Source organism: Natrix helvetica, assembly GCF_964273705.1.
Source record: "Natrix helvetica genome assembly, chromosome: 7".
Classification (NCBI taxonomy): domain Eukaryota; kingdom Metazoa; phylum Chordata; class Lepidosauria; order Squamata; family Natricidae; genus Natrix; species Natrix helvetica.
The window spans coordinates 13,004,936-13,024,120 of NC_138558.1; the positions used below are offsets into that span (position 1 = coordinate 13,004,936).

Here is a 19,185-nt window from a genome sequence, read left to right on the forward strand (position 1 = left end):
ATCTGGGTTCATGTATTGTGCTAAATCATGATTTCCTGAATAAGCCATAATGATCTGGGATCATGCAACATAGTGAACTATACAGTAAATCATGCTATATATATTTCGGTGGTTTGATTCATACAACTTGCTAAGCCAAAATCGAAGCAAAATCATTTAGTGCTTTGTATGATCTCTCATAGCAAGCTCACTGGAATTAATCGAACCAATACAAGTCCTTAATGGTTTTAATAAATCCATTTTATGTCTGGATACATCTGGATTCAATACCATATGAACAAATATCGAGAAAACATGAATAGGAGGCCAAGAATGTAGGTAGAAGTGGGTGAAGAACTCTTCCTGGAGTCTAGCCAAAACTTTCTGATGCTCTTCTAGTTTTTATCTTTGCTTCCTTTTGACTTTATACTCCATTTCTTTTTTTCCCCAAATTCAATCAAGGAAATTTTCTGTGGACTAAAGTAGACAAAATATAATCAATTGCACCAATGGGTATATGAAAAATAAGAGCAAATGAGAATCAAATCAATCCTTGGAGAATAAGGGCTTTTTTTTTTTAATCTTCTGTTTCTCCTCCAGGAATTATCTGTCTTTCTCCATTTCTCCCTGAAAGTTATTCTCTGTGTCATTTCTCTACTTCCAATATAAAAACAGCTCCAGAGAATAGGACAGGCAGTCCAGTTCAAGATTGCAGCAGAAACGTATTATTATTGCAGCTTATTTTTAAAAGAATTTATGTATACGATTCCTAAATCTATTTAGCGTGATCTATCTAATGAGATCCTGTCATCATATGTGACTGAATCCTGGGCTTCCACTCTCCTCCTACCCCTGGTTCCTTGAATGTCTGAATAGATTCCTGGATGAAGTTCAGTCCTATTCTGGAGTCAACAAAATGAGCGTGCAAAATCTTGCAACCGTGTTTGGCCCCAACATCCTCCGTCCCAAAGTAGAAGATCCTCTGACAATCATGGAAGGTAAGTAGATGAGGATGAAAACGATAATGCAAATTGTCCAAATTCCATGAACTGTTTTGAAAGATAAAGATACAGCATGGGTAGAATGTTCTTTTCTCATACTTACTTACCGTATTTTTCGGAGTAAAAGACGCACCCTTTTCCCTCAAAAAAGAGGCTGAAAATCTGGGGGCGTCTTATACGCTGAATACAGTATTTTTGCCCCCTTCACCAAAATGGCCGTGCATAGCTTGTAGGAGGCTTTCCGAGAGTTCCTGGGGGCTGGGGAGGGCAGAAATGAGCAAATAAGCCTGTTTTTTGCTCAATTGTGTCCTCCCAGCCCCCAGGAGCACTCTATAAGCTTCCTAATGCCCTTTTATTGACAAAAACCGGGCCCGTTTTCACGAAAAATGGGCCATTTTTGCCTCCCCCCCCCAAGGAACACTCTACAAGCTTCCTAAGGGCTATTCATGCCCTTAAAAAAAAAAGAACAGGCCCGTTTTTGCAAAAAACGGGCTGTTTTTGGGAGGTTTGCAGAGTGCAAAAAGCTTTTTTTTTAATTTGCCTCTTCAAAACCTTGGTGCGTCTTATACTCCGAAAAGTATGGTAAATGCATAGAGATTATCTGAAACAAACACTGGAAGTTTACATTTTTGCTAGGTGGCATGGCAAAATTGTAAAATCCTCCTACCCAGTACTGTTTCAAAAACCAACTGGATTTTTTCTTGAAGATCTTTGGCTCGTCATCCAAGAAGCTTCTTATTGGTTCTGATGAGAAGTGAAACATCTTCAGGGAAAAACATAGAAAGTCAAGTTGCCTTTTGAAAAAGCATCTTTGAGACAACCTGAATGACTGAGTAGCTCCCTAGAGGAGTGGAAAAATAATTTCAGTCTTACAAGATTCTATTGATATAACCTTACAATTAAGACAGAGTTAGTAATTCTGGTTAGACTCTTGTCTGGACTATTTCACAGAGTAGTTCACATAGATCAGGGGCGTCAAACTGGACCCCCATGGACAGGATGCGTCACACAGAGGCCACGCCCCCCCGCTCCGCGAAGGGGGGAAAAGACACGAAACATCACATGACGGCAACATGACGAGGTGAGTTTGACCCCCGTGATATTCTCATTTGCCAAGTGCTACTTAAATAATCCAGACAGTAATTATATATAGCAACAAAAGCAATTAAAATACTATCCTCTACCCCCATTTTTTTACAATTATGGAATTCAGTGCCATACGATGAAAGCCAGATACTATGGATAACAGGAGGGATAAAATTATTTTTTCTGGCTGTGCGCTCTCTCTCTCTCTCTCTCTCTCTCTCTCTCTTGTACTATTACCTAACTATTTCCAGATCAAGGGATCTATGTTTCCAGCTGGGACACCATTGGAAAAACTAGATCTGGTTTGGCTCTGCATATCCTGCACATTTTTAGCAATTTAGAATATTGGGGGAAATGTTTTACATTTCAATGCTTTGACAATACCAGTATTAATGAGTTTGCTTTATGCTGCTGGAATGATAAATAAATAAACATACCGGTAAATATAAATACATGAGGGACTCGGGGATGGATTTTTGTTTGGATGAATTGTGAACTCAGTTGAGTTCTGGTACACTACCTAATTTGGTAGTCTTAGAATTAATTTTAAATATGTATGTAAGAACATGTGCATGAAAATTAATTGTACAGTGGAACCAATGCTGGAGGGACATGTTGGACTCTGCTTTGTTAGACGAGTTCAAGCAGAGACATTTGAGAGGAGTGTAAATCCCTGCACCAAGGAATTGGTTGGATACAATACAATACAATACAATACAATACAATACAATACAATACAATACAATACAATACAATACAATACAATGGCAGAGTTGGAAGGGACCTTGGAGGTCTTCTACTCCAACCCCCTGCCTAGGCAGGAAACCCTATACCCTTTCAGACAGATGGCTATCCAACATCTTCTTAAAGACTTCCAGTGTTGGGGCATTCATAACTTCTAGAGGCAAGCTGTTCCACTGATTAATTGTTCTAACTGTCAGGACATTTCTCCTCAGTTCTAAATCTAGTGATCTAGTGATCTAAATGATCCTTTCAAACTCTGTGCTTCTATTCCAACTTTAATTGATCTCTGGATTCTAGTTTAAAAACGGAATCTTTCCTTCTATGCTTAAAGACTCCCCAGCTCTCAATTAGATAAGTCTCTAACATTCCTGTCACAATATTAAAGGCTAATTATGAAAGTTAAAGCACTCCAATTGCTTCCAAAGTTCCAGATCTAAGTTTTCATCTCAGATGCATTTTAGCAGTAGCACTTAGTCCTCGATTTCCAACAGTTCATTTAGTGACCAGTCAAAGATATAACGGCATTGAAAAAAGTCACTTAAGATCTTTTCTCACACTTATTGCCATTGCAGCATCTCCATGGTAATGTGATCAAAATTCAGATAGCAATAGCAACAGCATTTAGGCTTATATACCACCTCCCAGTGCTTTACAGTCCTCTCTAAGTGGTTTACAGAGTCACTGTATTACCCCCAACAGTCTGGGTCCTCATTTGACCAACCTCAGAAGGATGGAAAGCTGAGTCAACCTTGAGCCTGGTGAGAATCAAACTGCCAAATTGCAAGCAGCCGGCAGTCAGCAGAAATACTCTGCAGTACTGCATTCTAACCACTGAGCCACCGCGGCTCTTTTTAACCCATTAAAGTAGCATGGGGGGGGGGAATGGGCATATCTATCTTGTGCCAGCAGATGTTCAGATTGTCCAGGTGTTACCCCCAATCTGAGAAGGCAGATGACTGTGCAATTCACGTGAGAAGGAAGAGTTCAGTCAGCATCTTGCAAGCTTTCCATTTTCCTTTTATCTGATCTGCATTTGATTTTTTTTTTTTTAAAGGGGCATCCATCTCGGTAGCTAAATCTAGCTGGTGAATTTTTGAAGCTCAGTTGTCTTTACAGATGCCTAAGGGTAATTTCCACTAGAAGAAGCAGAAATCACATTCTAGGAGTTGTGCCTAGAAGAACCCTGTTAATCTAGCCTGGCATTTGGTGTAGGTAAGCAGGCTGGTCATGACGGCTTTTTGGAAAGTGGGGACATTAGTCAACTGTGCCACTTAGTAGAACAGGCTGGGTAGTGAATTGGACCCTCATTTTACCAAAACAGCTACGATACCTGGTTTTCCTGAGCAGCCGCTGCTCCGCCATGATTACCTGGATGTATCATTCTGAACTAGACTGTTGTGACTGTCAGCCGCCGATCCCTCCAGCCGCCAAATCAGAGGAGGAGGAGGAGGAGGTGTGGGAGTCAGGGTCAGCATCAAGGCAGTGTGAGAGCTCCGAGGGGGAAGAGAGAATGGAGCTGTCAGAGATAGCGACAGAGGCAGAGCCTGAGCCATCCATCAGCCCTCAGATGGGAAGTAAACAACTCCCAGGTCTGGAGGTGGCTGATGAGGAAGAGGGGGAACAGCTGGGTCCAATGCCTGATTTGCGCATGGGCAGAAGGCAGAGGAGAGGAGAGCAGTGGAAATCTGTGGGCTGGTCCTTGGGACGGAAGAGCCACTGCTGCTAGCGAAGCCGCACCCTAGCTCTGGGGATAATAGGCAAGGGGCGGAGATGAATAGGTGTGACAAACAACTATTCATCTCCCTGTGGGTCCACTACTGATAGCCTGCACTTCCGAATCCTGTCTGGAAATTATCAGTATTCTTCTTGGAATCTGCAGTACCCTCTGAGTGTGTGTGTGTGTGTGTGTGTGTGTGTGTGTGTGTGTGTGTGTCTGCTGCTGGAAGAAAGCGAACGCACCTTACAGAACTTCCTTTGCAAGAGAGGGAGAGAAACTCCTGGTGTGTTGGGCCGGTTCAGGGGGAAAGGGAGTGAGCGTCCCTTTCCACAGGACGTACAGACTTCGGAGCCAGCTGTGAGAGAGCACCTGCTGGCAGGTGGCCCTCCTGAGCTCTCTTTTTGCTGGCAGAAGGTTGCAGGAGGTCATCCCAGCCGAAAACGGAGATTGGGAGCCCATTTTCCCAGCAGAGCACCACAGGCGCCTCTGACACAAGTGATGTCAAGCGAGCCACACACCCTTCTTCTCCCCGAGGTCAAACACAACCGTGATGCGGCCCTCAATGAAATCGAGTTTGACACCCCTGGCTTATACTATAAAAAAGCCATTTTGAAAATATGCTTAAAACGGTCCCTCTAAGATCCCCACCCTAAATTTACTTCGAGAAATATGGAAGAAGGTGGGAAGGATTGTGAAGTGCTAGACGCCATGTTCCACATGAAAGCTCCATAAATTAAAGAAAAGGAGCCCTGCTGTTCAGCTTCCAGGAGTGTCTGGAGAAAGCAGGCTGGCCATTTATTACCTGCATCTTGAATGACACCCCCCTCCTGGCTTCCTGGAATTCGCTTTGATTTATAATACCGGCAGCAGCATAGTCTCTGCTCAGAGATTGGGAGGGTGCTCCAAATTTCATTCTGGAGTGTTTATTTATATTGATGTTAGATTAATTTTACAGGTCTCTTTGTTATAATCTGCTGTTACAGTCGGCAAAATCAAATTTGTACCAATGGGAGCCAGGGAGCTTCATCTTCTTTCTTCTGAAGGTTTCTGAGGTGGACCACCTTTAGGGCAGGTGACCCTCCAGCCATCTGGAAGGGAACGTCAAAAATCCTAATTAGACCATTCGTCTCTCTGCTCCGTATGGCTTTGCTCCCAACCGTGTCCTCCCAGAGTTCCTTAAGGGTTTCTTTAGTTACTTGTTTTGTTCTGACGTGGAAAAATGGACCTTTCCCATACCGTGCAATCCATAGAGGTTCACATTATATGGGCTAAACAGGGATGATAGGAGAATAGATTTTTTTTTCTCTGTGTAATATGGACTTTGGTCTGCTGCATTGTCTTAGAATGCCTTCAGAATTCTAAACCGCTGTGGCTAATTCCAGTGACGATTCTGAGAATTTTAGTCCAATGATCAGGCAGTAATATTGGTACATAGTTGGGATGAATGTGGCATTAATAAAATGGAAACATAGCAGAGAAAGAGAGAGAGGGAGAAAGAAAGAAAAAGAAAAAGGGAGAGGGAGAGAAAGAAAGAGAAGAAGAAGAAAGAAAGGGAGAGAGAGAAAGAAAGAGAGAGGGAGAGGGAGAGAAAGAAAAAGAGAAGGAGAGGGAGAAAGAAAAGAGAAAGAAAGAGAGAAGAGAGAGGAGGAGGAGGAGAGAGAGAGAGAGAGAAAGAAAAAGAGAAGAAAGAAAAAGAGGGAGAGAAAGAAAAAGAGAAGAAGAAAACAAGGGAGAGGTAGAAAGAAAAGAGAGGAAGAAGAAGAAGAAGAAGAAGAAGAAGAAGAAGAAGAAGAAGAAGAAGAAGAAGAAGAAGAAGAAGAGGAGGAGGAGAAAGAGGGGGAGAAAGAGAGAGGGTGGAGGGAGAGCGAGAGAGAGAGCAGAAGTCACAGATGGATTGTCCTCATAGCTACATAGTTCTACAGAAGTTTAAAAGAATGCCCAGGTGAGCACCAACCTGGATTGGGTTGGACTTCATTTTAGTCTTGGATTTGGACCTGTTTTGGTTTTGTTCCTGGAGGAACAGGCTGTGTCGGCTTTGCTTGTCTTGCCAGCAATGCTTACCACATCGGCCATGCTGGCCACACACCCGGGGGCCTGGTGGTGATGGTTGAGGGCCACCACCCCTCTATATGCTGTGTGCTCTGGCATCTCCCCCATTGTGGGCATTTTCCTTTGTGGCAGTTGGGGAGAATGACAGAGGGGCTCAGAGAACCTCCTGGAGGTGCGTATAAACTGTAGACGTTGATTTTTATTTTGCAAGTTATGGAATCAGAGATGAGAACGAGAGCAGAAAGGAGTCACGTCCAGCTGTTCTGAAGCTCTATATGTCATCTTTTTATCTAGTCCGTAACAGCGTATCCTGCATCAAGTTTCATGCTGTTTTACCATTTAATGTAAGCAACTGAGCAATTCATAGGCAAGTGAAGCCATGTCAACAACATTTAGTTCTTGTTACTTTTTCTTCAATGCCTTCAGCATATAGGATTGGGCTTCGTCTCCAGGTAAAGCAAAACAAATGGGCCAGCCCTTAGAAATCCACCCATTTATCCTATCTTTTAAAATAATTTAATAAAATCTATTTAAAGAGCTAATAATGGCTGTCTTGATTCAACTTCACAGTCACTGCTTCCTACCCAATTACAGAAAAACATTCACTGGGAGAGTAGACAGGCTGTCAAACTTCATTTACTGCTGGAAATCATGGGACTTTTTAGTTGAGTTATTTTGGTATACAATGAGATGCTGAACATTTCTTTTCCTAGGTTGCTCTCTTCTTGAAGTGGGATGGATGGATGGGGAGGGAGGGAGGGAGGGGGAAAAGAGAGAGGGAGAGAACCTATTTTGCACAAAGACTATTTTACGTGATACTAGCTGATAACCTGACATAGCCCGGGTATGTATTTATCCCAATCCTGTATTAGAGGGAGCCCCCTTGTGGAGTACTGTGAAGCCATTACCATGGCAACTCCACTGTGCTGTACATTAGAAGTAATTTTAAGGCACAACAGGCTGTAGCTTAACAGAACTTGAATCCAAAATGCACACTATCACTGTCAAAAGTACTGTGACTTGACACTATAGATATAGTACAGTCCTTTTCATTTCAGCGGCCCAAGCATTCCAGAGTTATGCTGGAACACACACACATGCACACACACACACCGAGGGGTGTTAGGGGTGTCTTACCCCCACAGTATTTGTTTCCAGAGAGTACGTCATCTGTGTACCAAGTTTGGTTGAAATTGCTTGAGGTGTTCCAGAGTTATGCTGGAACACACACACACACACACAGCCATTTTTATACTGTAGATAAACAACACTGGTGCTTTCATGAATGAAGGCAAACATACAGGTCCCAGCATAATGTTGCAGAGTCCAATCTGGGTCTGTCGCTGTGATCAGAGGTTTCATTTTCTGAGCTTTCAGACTCATGTTAGAGCCCCTCCGCAGGGAACTTCTCTCACTCAACATTCTGGCGTGTGTGTGTGAGAGAGAGAGATGTTCCCTGAGGATGGCCTCCAGTATGAGTCTGAAAGCTTGGAAGACTAAACCTCTGGCCCCGGTGACCAACCCAGATTGGATCCTGCCCCTTGCTTTGCTCATGACCAATGAGGATTGCAAAAACTTTCTAGATGAGAAAGTCTCCTCTTCCCCCCCCCCCCAAATTGGAAAATAAACCTGCCACAAGACATTGGATCTCATGCAAAGATAAAACTTGGGTGCAAAGTATGTGCAGATGTAGCATTTCCCCCAAAAAAAGTTATGGCATGCTGAACCTGGATTTTTTTGTGTTATTTTCTATTAGGTACTGTGGTGGTCCAGCAATTGATGTCCATGATGATAAGCGAACATGAGCTGTTGTTTCCCAAGGATGCAGAGTCCCAAAGTGGACAGGAGGTTTGCAATAACAACAACGAGGTCCAAAAGAAAGTCATCATTGGACAACTCCAGAACAGAGAGAATAATAATACCAAGGAGACATCCCCTGTAAGGCGATGTTCATGGGACATGCCTGAATCTCCACAAAGAACCCTGGTGGACAATGGATCTCCTACGGCTCAGCCCGGAAGCAAATCCAACAGTCCAAGGAACAGCATTCACAAACTGGACATGACCAGGAGTCCACCCCTTACGGTGAAAAAGAACCCGGCGTTTAATAAAGGTAGCGGCATAGTCACCAACGGCTCCTTCAGCAGTTCTGTAGAGAGTCAGGAGAAGACATCACCCTCTCTACCCAACGGTACTTTGCAGACCAGAAGAACATCTTCTCTGAAAGGGCCAGTAACCAAAATGGGCACGCACAGCGTGCCAAACGGAGGGGTGCGAATGGGTATCTCCAGCACTGATGCCCACAGCAACTCTTTGAACAGCCGTTGCCAGAGCTGGATGCCTAATGGGTATGTGACCTTGAGAGACAACAAGCAGAAGGAGCCTATGAGCGATTCAGGCCAACACAACAGACTTTCCACTTACGACAACGTCCACCAACAGTTCTCGGCAGTGAACGCCGAAGATAAGCAGAGCGTGGACAGTGCCACTTGGTCTACGTCCTCGTGCGAAATATCCCTCCCTGAACATTCCAACTCCTGCCGCTCTTCCACCACCACGTGTCCCGAGCAAGACTTTTACGGGAGCAATTTTGAAGACCCGGTTTTAGACGAGCCCCAACAGGACAATCTCCTGAACCCTGCCGAGTGTGAGAGCAAAGTTGACCGGAGAAGCGTGGGGGGGCGAAGCAGCAGGGCTACGAGCAGCAGTGACAACAGTGAAACATTTGTGAACCACACGGGCAATCACAGTGCTTTGCACAGCCTGGTGTCCAGCTTAAAGCAGGAAATGACGAAACAAAAGCTGGAGTACGAAACGAGGATAAAAAGGTAAGATTTCAGCGGAAGAAATTTCTGAAGCCAAGATATAGGCTGGTTGGGGATTATGAGAAATGGACTCCATTTCTGGCATATAGCAATTTAGGGAAGGCTGCGTCAGGGTTCCGACCGATGTCCTAATTAAATCATGAGCCTCGAGCCAAGCTTCAAAAGAATTCCAGTTATTTATTAGGAGCTTCATCTCTGCATGTTCCCAAGTGAAGCCAACTCTGACCTCCCTTAATTCATGCCCTGGCTCTGACCCTGTTCCCCCCCTTCCCCCCCCCCAAGGTGTGTCATCAGTCACATTCCCCAACGAAGCAACTTGGTGGGTTGTACAAGTCCCTCCCTCTAGCCACTGTGGGTCTCCGTGGAGATGGCCTTGACATAGATATGGCTGGAATGTGCTTCTGTTTTGACTGAAGTGCATTTCTCTTGCTGCAGCTGCGAGGCTCGGTTCGTCATCCCCCCTGCCTATGGCAACTCAAGAGCAGGTCAGAAATGCTTCGCGAGTTGACAGACTGATTTCCAAGGTAGTGCTGGAGGTACAGAAATCCCTGTCTGTGGTTTCATACCTGGAGGCAAAGGAATTGTTCACTGGGTTAGAGTCCAACTTCAATTTCAACCAGACTAGCAGATTGTTCTTATACCAAGTGAACTTACACTAAGTGAGACCATTGGTGCATCTAGATCAGGGGCATAGACAAGGCACATCTCCTGCCCCCAAAAAACTTCAGCTTCGATCCAAGTCCTTCCAAAACATGCCAGAAAATTGTAATTTTTAATGGGTCATATGAAGAAAACTTTTAAATATATGGGAAAATAAATTAAGGTGACATAATTTACATTTAAGTACATCAGATTCAGTTTTTCCCTTGGCCTCATGTGTTTTTAAGAGTGTGCCCCTGACTCAGCTGTTGTTAGTTGTGAAGTTGTGTCCGACCCATTGTGACCCCATGGACAACGTTCCTCCAGGCCTTCCTGTCCTCTACCATCCCCCGGACTCCATTTAAGCTCACGCCTACTGCTTCAGTGACTCCATCCAGCTACCTCATTCTCTGTCGTCCCCTTCTTCTTTTGCCCTCAGTCTTTCCCAGCATTAGGCTCTTCTCCAGTGAGTCCTCCCTTCTCATTTGATAGCCAAAGTCCTTGAGTTTCCTCTTCAGGATCTGGCCTTCTAAAGAGCCATCAGGGTTGATCTCCTCTAGGACTGACCGCTTTGATCGCCTTGCAGTCCAAGGGACTTGCAGGAGTCTTCTCCATCAACAGAGTTCAAAGGCCCCAATTCTTTGGCGCTCAGCCTTTCTTATGGTCCAACTTTCACAGCCATCCATTGCAACTGGGAAAACCATTGCCTTGACTATACACACTTTTGTTGGCAGGGTGGTGTCTCTGCTTTTTAGTATGCTGTCTAGATTTGCCATAGTTTTCTCCCCAGGAGCAAGCGTCTTTTAATTTCTTGGCTGCAGTCCCCATCTGTGGTGATCTTGGAGCCCAGGAAAATAAAATCTGTCACTACCTCCATTTCTTCCCCATCTATTTGCCAGGAATTGAGAGGGCCGGATGCCATGAACTTAGTTCTCTTAATGTGAGTTTCAAGCCAACTTTTGCACTCTCCTCCTTCACCTGCATCAAGAGCCTCTTTAGTTCCTCTTCACTTTCTGCCATTAGCCTGGTGTTATCGACATAACTGACTCAATACCAAAGACTAAATGTGTCCTTAAGTCTCTCTTATAGGTTGCCTCATCTGGATCACATAGATCTAGTCCCATAATTTGTAGAACATAAATCAGTAGTGCCAACCATCAGCACCTCTTGCATGTTTTAGAAATATGCAATGAAAGAAAGAGGGGGGGGTTGGAGGGAGGGAGGGAGGAAGGAGGGAAGAAGACAGACAGGAAGAAAGAAAGGTGGGAGGGAGGGAGGAGAGAAAGAAAGTAAGTAAGTCAATTTCGTCTACACACAGCTGGTTTTTAATAAATCTTACTGTCTTTCATTGAACTAAATCTACATGATCATTATGATAATAGCTTTTATATGATACTGAGGCAGTCACACAACTGACCAGGATATGCCTCTGTTTAACATCAAACAATTCAAAATTGTTTTGAATAGAAACAATTTAATTTGAGCCGTTTGTATTTCTTCCTGATCAAAGAGGGGAAAGGCCAATATATGATTTACTACAGATAGTCTTTGCTTAATGACCATAACTGAGACTGGCAACTTTGTCCCGTGACCGTACTTAGAATTACAATGTCACTTCCACTTCGGTCATTAAGCAAATGAGGCCTCGTGTATTGCAACTTCTGAGCTCACTGCTGACTTCTCTGTTGACTCTGCTTGTGGGAAGCAAGCTATGAAATGTATGAATTGGATAGAATAAAATAACAGAGGGACCTTGGAGGTCTTCTAGTCCAACCCCCTGCCTAGGCAGGAAACCCTACACCGCTTCAGACAAATGGCTATCCAACATCTTCTTAAAGACTTCCATTGTTGGAGCATTCACAACTTCTGGAGGCAAGCTGTTCCACTGATTAATTGTTCTAACTGTCAGGAAATTTCTCCTCAGTTCTAAGTTGCTTCTCTCCTTGATTAGTTTCCACCCATTGCTTCTTGTTCTACCCTCAGGTGCCTTGGAGAATAGTTTGACTCCCTCTTCTTTGTGGCAACCCCTGAGATACTGGAACATTGCTAACATGTCTCCCCTGGACCTTCTTTTCATTAAAGTAGACAACCCAGTTCCTGCAACCGTTCTTTGTATGTTTTAGCCTCTAGTCCCCTAATCCTCTTTGTTGCTCTTCTCTGCACTCTTTCTAGAGTCTCCACATCTTTTTTACATCATGGTGACCAAAACTGCAGTATTCCAAGTGTGGCCTTACCAAGGCATTATAAAGTGGTATTAACACTTCACGTGGTCTTGATTCTATCCCTCTGTTGATGCAGCCTAGAACTGTGTTGGCTTTTTTGGCAGCTGCTGCACACTGCTGGCTCATATTTAAATGGTTGTCCACTAGGCTTCCAAGATCCCTCTCACAGTTACTACTATTGAGCATGGTACCACCTATACTGTACCTGTGCATTCCGTTTTTGTTGCCTAAATGTAGTACCTTACTTGTTAAGCAAGCACTACCTGTGGTCAGGTGAGTTAGAATTGTGGCACATGGGCCTTTCAGATAGATGGAAAGGGGGGTGGGGGGGAAATCATTTAAATTATACATGGGATGTCATAAAGCACTGCATGAACAATGAGACAAAGGGGGGAAAAGGTCAGCATTTAGCTTAATTTATCTCTTAGGGGATTATGCATCTGTCTCATCTTCCATTCTGCCATCAAGTAGTCTAAAAACTCTGCCGTGAATACTAATGAATACCACAATTTATTTTGTTGGATGCTGTGGGACAGAGCTCAAGACACTTGGAAAAAGAAATGACTTTTCAGAGCAGCCGTTGATGGAAAAAGACTCTCTCTAAAGATTGCTGCTTCAGATTCATAGCAAGGTTTTAATGAGCTCAGGGGGAGCTTTGCTTTCTTTTATGGAAAATTGCAAATGAGCCTCATAAATGACTTTTAACATTTCAGTCGTGAGATGGTTCTGTGTAAAGCTGGGACCAGAAAAGATGCGGATTTAAAAATAATACTAAAAAGTAAAAAAAAAAAATTGCATTGTGAGGAGCTCCTTGCAGTTCTGGCCTTTGTTGAGTTTTCCAAATATCAACCTCATCCTTGGAGAAAGGAAGAAGTTAAAATTTCTGAGCAGCAGGACATACAAGTGGCGTCCAGAGAATGTGACTTCCAGTCTTAGTGACAATAGGTATCCATTGTCATATAAGATAAGGAAGATAAGGCAGGGAAGAATAGTTCCTTTCGGTTCTAAAGGAAATAATTCGACCACAGAGGTAGCTTTTTATGAAGATGTAAACAAGATCTTCATGGGGGACGCGGTGGCTCAGCGGCTAAGACACTGAGCTTGTCGATCAGAAAGGTCAGCAGTTCGGCGGTTCGAATCCCTAGTGTTGCGTAACGGAGTGAGCTCCCATTACTTGTCCCTGCTTCTGCCAACTTAGCAGTTCGAAAGCAGGTAAAAATGCAAGTAGAAAAATAGGAACCACCTTTGGTGGGAAGATAACAGCGTTCCATGCGCCTTGGGCGTTTAGTCATGCCAGAAACATGACCACAGAGACATCTTTGGACAGCGCTGGCTCTTCGGCTTTGAAACGGAGATGAGCACCACCCCCTAGAGTCGGGAACGACTAGCACATATGTGTGAGGGGAACCTTAACCTTTAAACAAGATCTTCAGTCAGGAGTAGCAGCACCAGTTCCATATTTTCATCTTTGCAAGTGAGAAGATTTCTCTTCATCCCGACACTTGTGGACTTCAGATGCAGTGGCTGATTCCCTGCCTGTTTATGTCAGGGATAGGCAACATTGGAAATTTTGAGGCCCTATCATGGGTTTTTTCATAAAATGATGTCAGGACAAAGTGGTGAGATCTCTTCTCATCTGTTCTTTACCCAGGAAAGATGTTTTCTACAACCTAATTTTCTTTTTATGTAGTAATTCTGTTTCATTACTCATAATCCTTTTTTTCTCTTCCATTAATTTTTATCACTTTTTATATTATTACTTGTGATGGTTTCCACAATTCAGAACAGACTGTCCCAACAATACCGTATTTTTCGGAGTATAAGATTTTGAAGAGGCAAATTTTTTAAAAAAGTTTTTGCATCCTGCAGACCTCCCCAAAATGGTCTGTTTTTCACGAAAACAGGCCCATTTTTTGTCCAAAGAAATGGCATGAATAGCCTTTAGGAGGCTTATAGAGTTCTCCTTGGGGCTAGGGGCGCAAAAACAAGCAAAAAAACAGCTTGTTTTTCACTCATTTCTGCCCTCCTCGGCCCCCAGGAGCACTTTAGATGCCACCTAAAGGGTATGCATGCCATTTTTTGGACAAAAAATGGGGGTGGGGTTTCAGGAGGCCAAAAATGCTGTATTCAGTGTATAAGACGCACCCAGATTTTCACCCTCTTTTTTGAGGGAAAAAGGTCCGTCATACTCCAAAAAATATGGTAGTTTTTGCATCTGCTCATCCCATGTGTTCAACAGGGTAGACACACTCCAGGTACCATCCTTGAAACAGTGTCATTTGATGTTACCTAGAAAGCATCCCTTCTCTATTTTGGTGTTTACCTGTGATAAGTCTTGTCCACCGAGCTTCAGATTGCCCTGATCCTGTTAGACTTTAGAATGCACCCCAGGGCGGGGGGCGGGGGGAGGCTAGTGTGCCCTATGTGTGTTTTGTTCTGATTGTTGGTTGTTTTATCTGTTGCGGGGGGAGGCTAGTGTGTCCTATGTGTGTTTTGTTCTGATTGTTGGTTGTTTTATCTGTTGTGTGCTGCCTGGAATTAGAATGGAACACCTGCACAGCCTAAGACCTTAGCATAAATATTTTTTAAAAGGCAAAGTGATGAGTTAGTATAATTTTTAAAAACTGGCCTACAATAAATGTGTTTGTTTATGCCTTGTTAAGCATATAAACATTCAGGAAACATGAGTAGAACTCATTCCTATATTCTGAAGTCTAGCGAAGTCGACAATTGATGGACAGTTAGTGAGAAAACCATGACATAATTCCTGCACTAAATAATGACATTGGCAGTCCTCCTTGTTTTCCATTCCCCATAATATTTTTTTAAAAAAACACTCCTGAGATCTGTGAAATACTTGTTCATAAGATGCTTCGTTTCAAGTATTGCAATTTTTTTTTTCATGCCAGTCATTCAAATGGCAGTTGCAATAAAACTGCGCCTAACATAATAGCAGAAACGGTATGCACTTGTGTAAGGATTTGCTGCTGACCTTGTTTACATCAATTTCCTCTTTCTTATCTTTGCATAAGTGTTTTATTTCAAAATAGAGTTTCTGTTATCCCTGAATATCTGATTTAATAATGTTGGAGTAGTTTATGTTAGGGCGATTGCTTTCCCCACATGGTAATAAGTAATATCTGATGTCCACTTTTCCAGTATGATAAGAAGAAATCTAATTATTTGGGAGTATGACAATCTTGCTTATCAATAAGCGTTTTTATTCAGCAAAATATGCTGGTAGGTGTTCATGCTACAGCATCAGAAAGTAGAGTTCAGAAATAGAATATATATTGCTGTTCTTCCTGTGAATGAATTAACAAAAGGACTGGCAATATAGTTAAGTACACACAACCTTGAAGGGATTTATTGGCACAAGTACTTTTGTTGTCCCCTTTCATAGCTACAGATGATTTCCGATTAATGGATGTTGGCATCTTGTGCCCATGTTGTTCAATTAGAAAGGCGTCAATGAAATGAAACATTCCTTCCTTCCTTAGAACATAGAATAATAGGGTTGGAAGAGACCTTGGTAATCAAGTCTTTTAGTCCAACCCCTTGCTCATGACAGGAAATTCTATACCATTCTGGACAAATGGCTGCCTGTTTTCTTCACTCGCAACTTCTGGAGGCAAGCCATTCCACTGATGAATTGTTCTCCATCAGGAAAATTTCTCTTTAGTTCTAGGTCAAATCTCTCTTTAATGATCTTCCACTAATTATTTCTTGTCCTGCTCTCAGTTGCTTTGGAGCTGCTTTGGAACTCCTTCATCTCTGTGACAGCCTCTCAAATATTGGAAGACAGCTATCATGTCACTCTTAATCCTTCTGTTCATCAATCTAGACATACCTAGTTCCTTCAATCATTCCTATTTTCCTTTCTTCCTTCCCTACTCTCTGCCTCCCTTCCTTCCTCCCTCCCTCCCTCCCTCCCTTCCTTCCTTCCTTCCTTCCTTCCTTCCTTCCTTCCTTCCTTCCTTCCCATTTTTTATTAAAACTATCCTGACTACTAAGAAAACTTAACAGCAAGAAATTTCGAGATTCAGGAGTCTAAAACCATCACAAAAGACAAAGGGGGGGGGGGATTAAATCAAAATCTAAATACCCTAAAACAAGGGTCCCCAAATTTGACAATTTTAAGACTTGTGGACTTCGATTCCCAAAATTCCACAGCCAGCATGACTAGCTGGGGAATTCTGGGAGTTGAAGTCCACAAGTCTTAAATTTTCCAAGTTTGAAGACCCCTGCCCTAAAAGAACAAAAGAAAATAGACATGAATAAAAACACAGGCCATAAACTTCTCATTTTTTGTCCTGTAAGGTACCCAGAGTCATACAGGAGATAGGAAGCAAGTAGAAGAAAATATTTATATCTCCTGATTGAACTGTGGTGGTGCTCTGTGAGCTTGGTTGCTTTCTTAATGGACGTTCCATTACTCAACTGGGTAACCTCATCAGTGCTAGCCGCTTGTACATAAACAGAGAGCAAATCTCAGTCCCTTCTAGCAGTGATGATATTATCTAGTTGGGTAGGGGGTGGGCTGTTACGGGTTTGCCCAGGTTCGGGAGAACCAGTAGCTAACGTTATGGCCAGTTCAGAGAACCTCCAAATCCCATCCCTGGCTGGGCACACCACCCCATCCCTCCTACTGTGCCCCTCCCCTCCCAGGAGTCACCACACGGCCCATTTTGGAAGTGAGATAAGTGCAGGGCCCATGCGGAAGCTCTGGGGAGGGGGGGAAACGGGCCTCCCGGAAGTTCTGGAAGACCAGAAATGGGCCTCCGAAGCTTGAGGAAGGACATTTTCACCCTCCTGGAGGCTCGAGAAAGGCCTCTAGAGCCTGGGGAAGGCAAAAACAGGCTCCAGCCATGGTGCAGGAGGCCAACTAGGCCACGCTCAGCATGGCCATACCCATCCAGCAACCAGGTAGAGAATCCATTGCTGAAACTTTGGAAGCCCACCCCTGTAGTTGGAGAATTAAACATCTGCAAGAAAACAACCAAGTTCAGAGAATACCACAAAACTAGGAGAATTGGCTGTCCGTGTCATCAGTGAGAATGTATCGACCTGACCTAAAACAAAGTCACCAGAGATCAAACAGATTTATATTCCCAAGAAGATACCAAAGTAGAGTCAAACAAGTGAGCAGATTCTGCAGAGGTTCTCTGTCTGATGATTGTTTCAGAATCGCAAACTGAAAATCTGTTCAAGTAATTGTCAGCTTTTGTCTCATTTGTGTACCTACTTTCCATTCCCAGCCTTGAACAGCGGAATCTCTCCCTGGAGACGGAAATGATGAACCTCCACGACGAACTGGATCAAGAGAAGAAGAAGTTCACGATGGTCGAGATCAAAATGCGCAATGCCGAACGGGCCAAAGATGACGCGGAGAAACGGAACGACATGCTGCAGAAGGAGATGGAGCAGTTTTTCTCCACGTTCGGGGAACTGACGGTGGAGCCGCGGAGGACAGAGCGAGGGAACACCATATGGATCCAGTGAGGGCTGTTCCCGCCGCTCAACAAGACTGTGGGATTCTGGGAAGAGGATAGCTGTGGTATTTTATTGCATTGTCTCTCAACCTTGGTGACTTAAAGGGGCGTGGCTTTCAGCTCCCAGAATTCTGGGAGTTGAAGTCCATGCCAGTGGGGTGTTCTGGATCCCATCGCAACTGGTACGCTGCGACGCGACCAGGCGTCCACCACGGGCATGCACGCTACACACGCATGCGCATACACCACCCTGCGACATTCCAGCTGCTTGGCGGAGCGTCGCGCATGCGCCATACACTGCAGGTGCAAATAGCCCAGTTAGCTTAAATACAGGTAAGGAACAAGGGAGGGCGGGTGGGCTCTCTAAAGCACCGTTTTGGTACAGTGGCTATTGCACCGGCCGGAACCCGCCGCTGGTCCACGCCCCTTCAAGTCGCCAAGATTGAGAAACACTGTTTTATTGTAACAGGTGACTGGTCACCTGACTGAGGCTAGCACTCAATGTAATGTTACGAGCTCTCCGGAGACTCTTCAAGACTGCATTCACCCACCATATGTCTGCAAGTTGCTCTCAATGGAGAAATCCTTACTCCTCAATCCATCATCATGCTACTGTTACGTGTTACAGCAGGCTTTGGGCATCTAGATTTTAAATAGGTTATGTGGGACGGGGGAGGGGTGCGATAGAAAGAGGCGAAAGATTATTTTAATGCAAGTCTTATATTGAAACTGTCCAATGTTAACTTCATTGCAATCCAGCTTTTTCTCCCTTGCACTTAACATAGTAAGCTATTTTTTGGGCCTTGTGTTTATAATCAGCTAATTTTGTATATTATTTCTCTCCCCTCCCTTCGGTTGCCCTGTCACTGCAGAATTAATTATATAATATATATAGATATATATATATATAATATATGTATATTTATACACACACACCGTCACACACACAAGAGTTTGTGTCTTTGCGTGTGTATATATATAAAGTGTTAGCTATTAAAACAAGCAACCAAAAAAAAGTATTGTGTGATTGTGCTGTTTATGCCAATTGAGTTGCCCATGACCAAAAAGAAAAAGAAAAAAACCCAGAAGGGGAAAAAAAACTGTACATAATTTTATAAATATACGACATGAGCACCGACTATGCTTGTTTTATTTTCCCCTTTTTTCTTTGTGTTTCTAATATTTCATTTATGGCTGTCAGTCCTGAACTGTGCACATACATATTCAAAAATCTCTCCTATGGTCGCTTCCTTATACCCTCTAGATACACATCATTTGCACTGGAATTCTGGGAGTGGGCCATCTTAAGGAGAGAAAACAGTGGTGGGGTTCAGCCAGTTCACACCTATTCGGTTGTTAACTTTCTAAGCAGTTCAGAGAACCGGTTGTTGGAAGAAATCTCATGTTGTTTTCCCCCCCACTTTACAGGGC

At 43.6% G+C, this 19,185-nt stretch overlaps 1 protein-coding gene across 4 annotated transcripts in view; it reads left to right on the forward strand.

Moving 5' to 3' along the window:
- The window catches only part of ARHGAP24 (Rho GTPase activating protein 24), a 446,035-nt gene extending 427,148 nt beyond the window's left edge, over window positions 1-18,887 (forward strand). For all 4 annotated transcript variants that reach the window (XM_081959210.1, XM_081959211.1, XM_081959213.1 and 1 more), the window contains 3 exons: window positions 856-977; window positions 8,333-9,404; window positions 17,521-18,887. In XM_081959210.1, coding sequence (XP_081815336.1) covers window positions 856-977; window positions 8,333-9,404; window positions 17,521-17,764 — 1,438 coding nt within the window. In that variant the 3' untranslated portion in view covers window positions 17,765-18,887. The remainder of the gene's footprint in view (window positions 1-855; window positions 978-8,332; window positions 9,405-17,520) is intronic.
- Window positions 18,888-19,185: the final 298 nt, after the last annotated feature.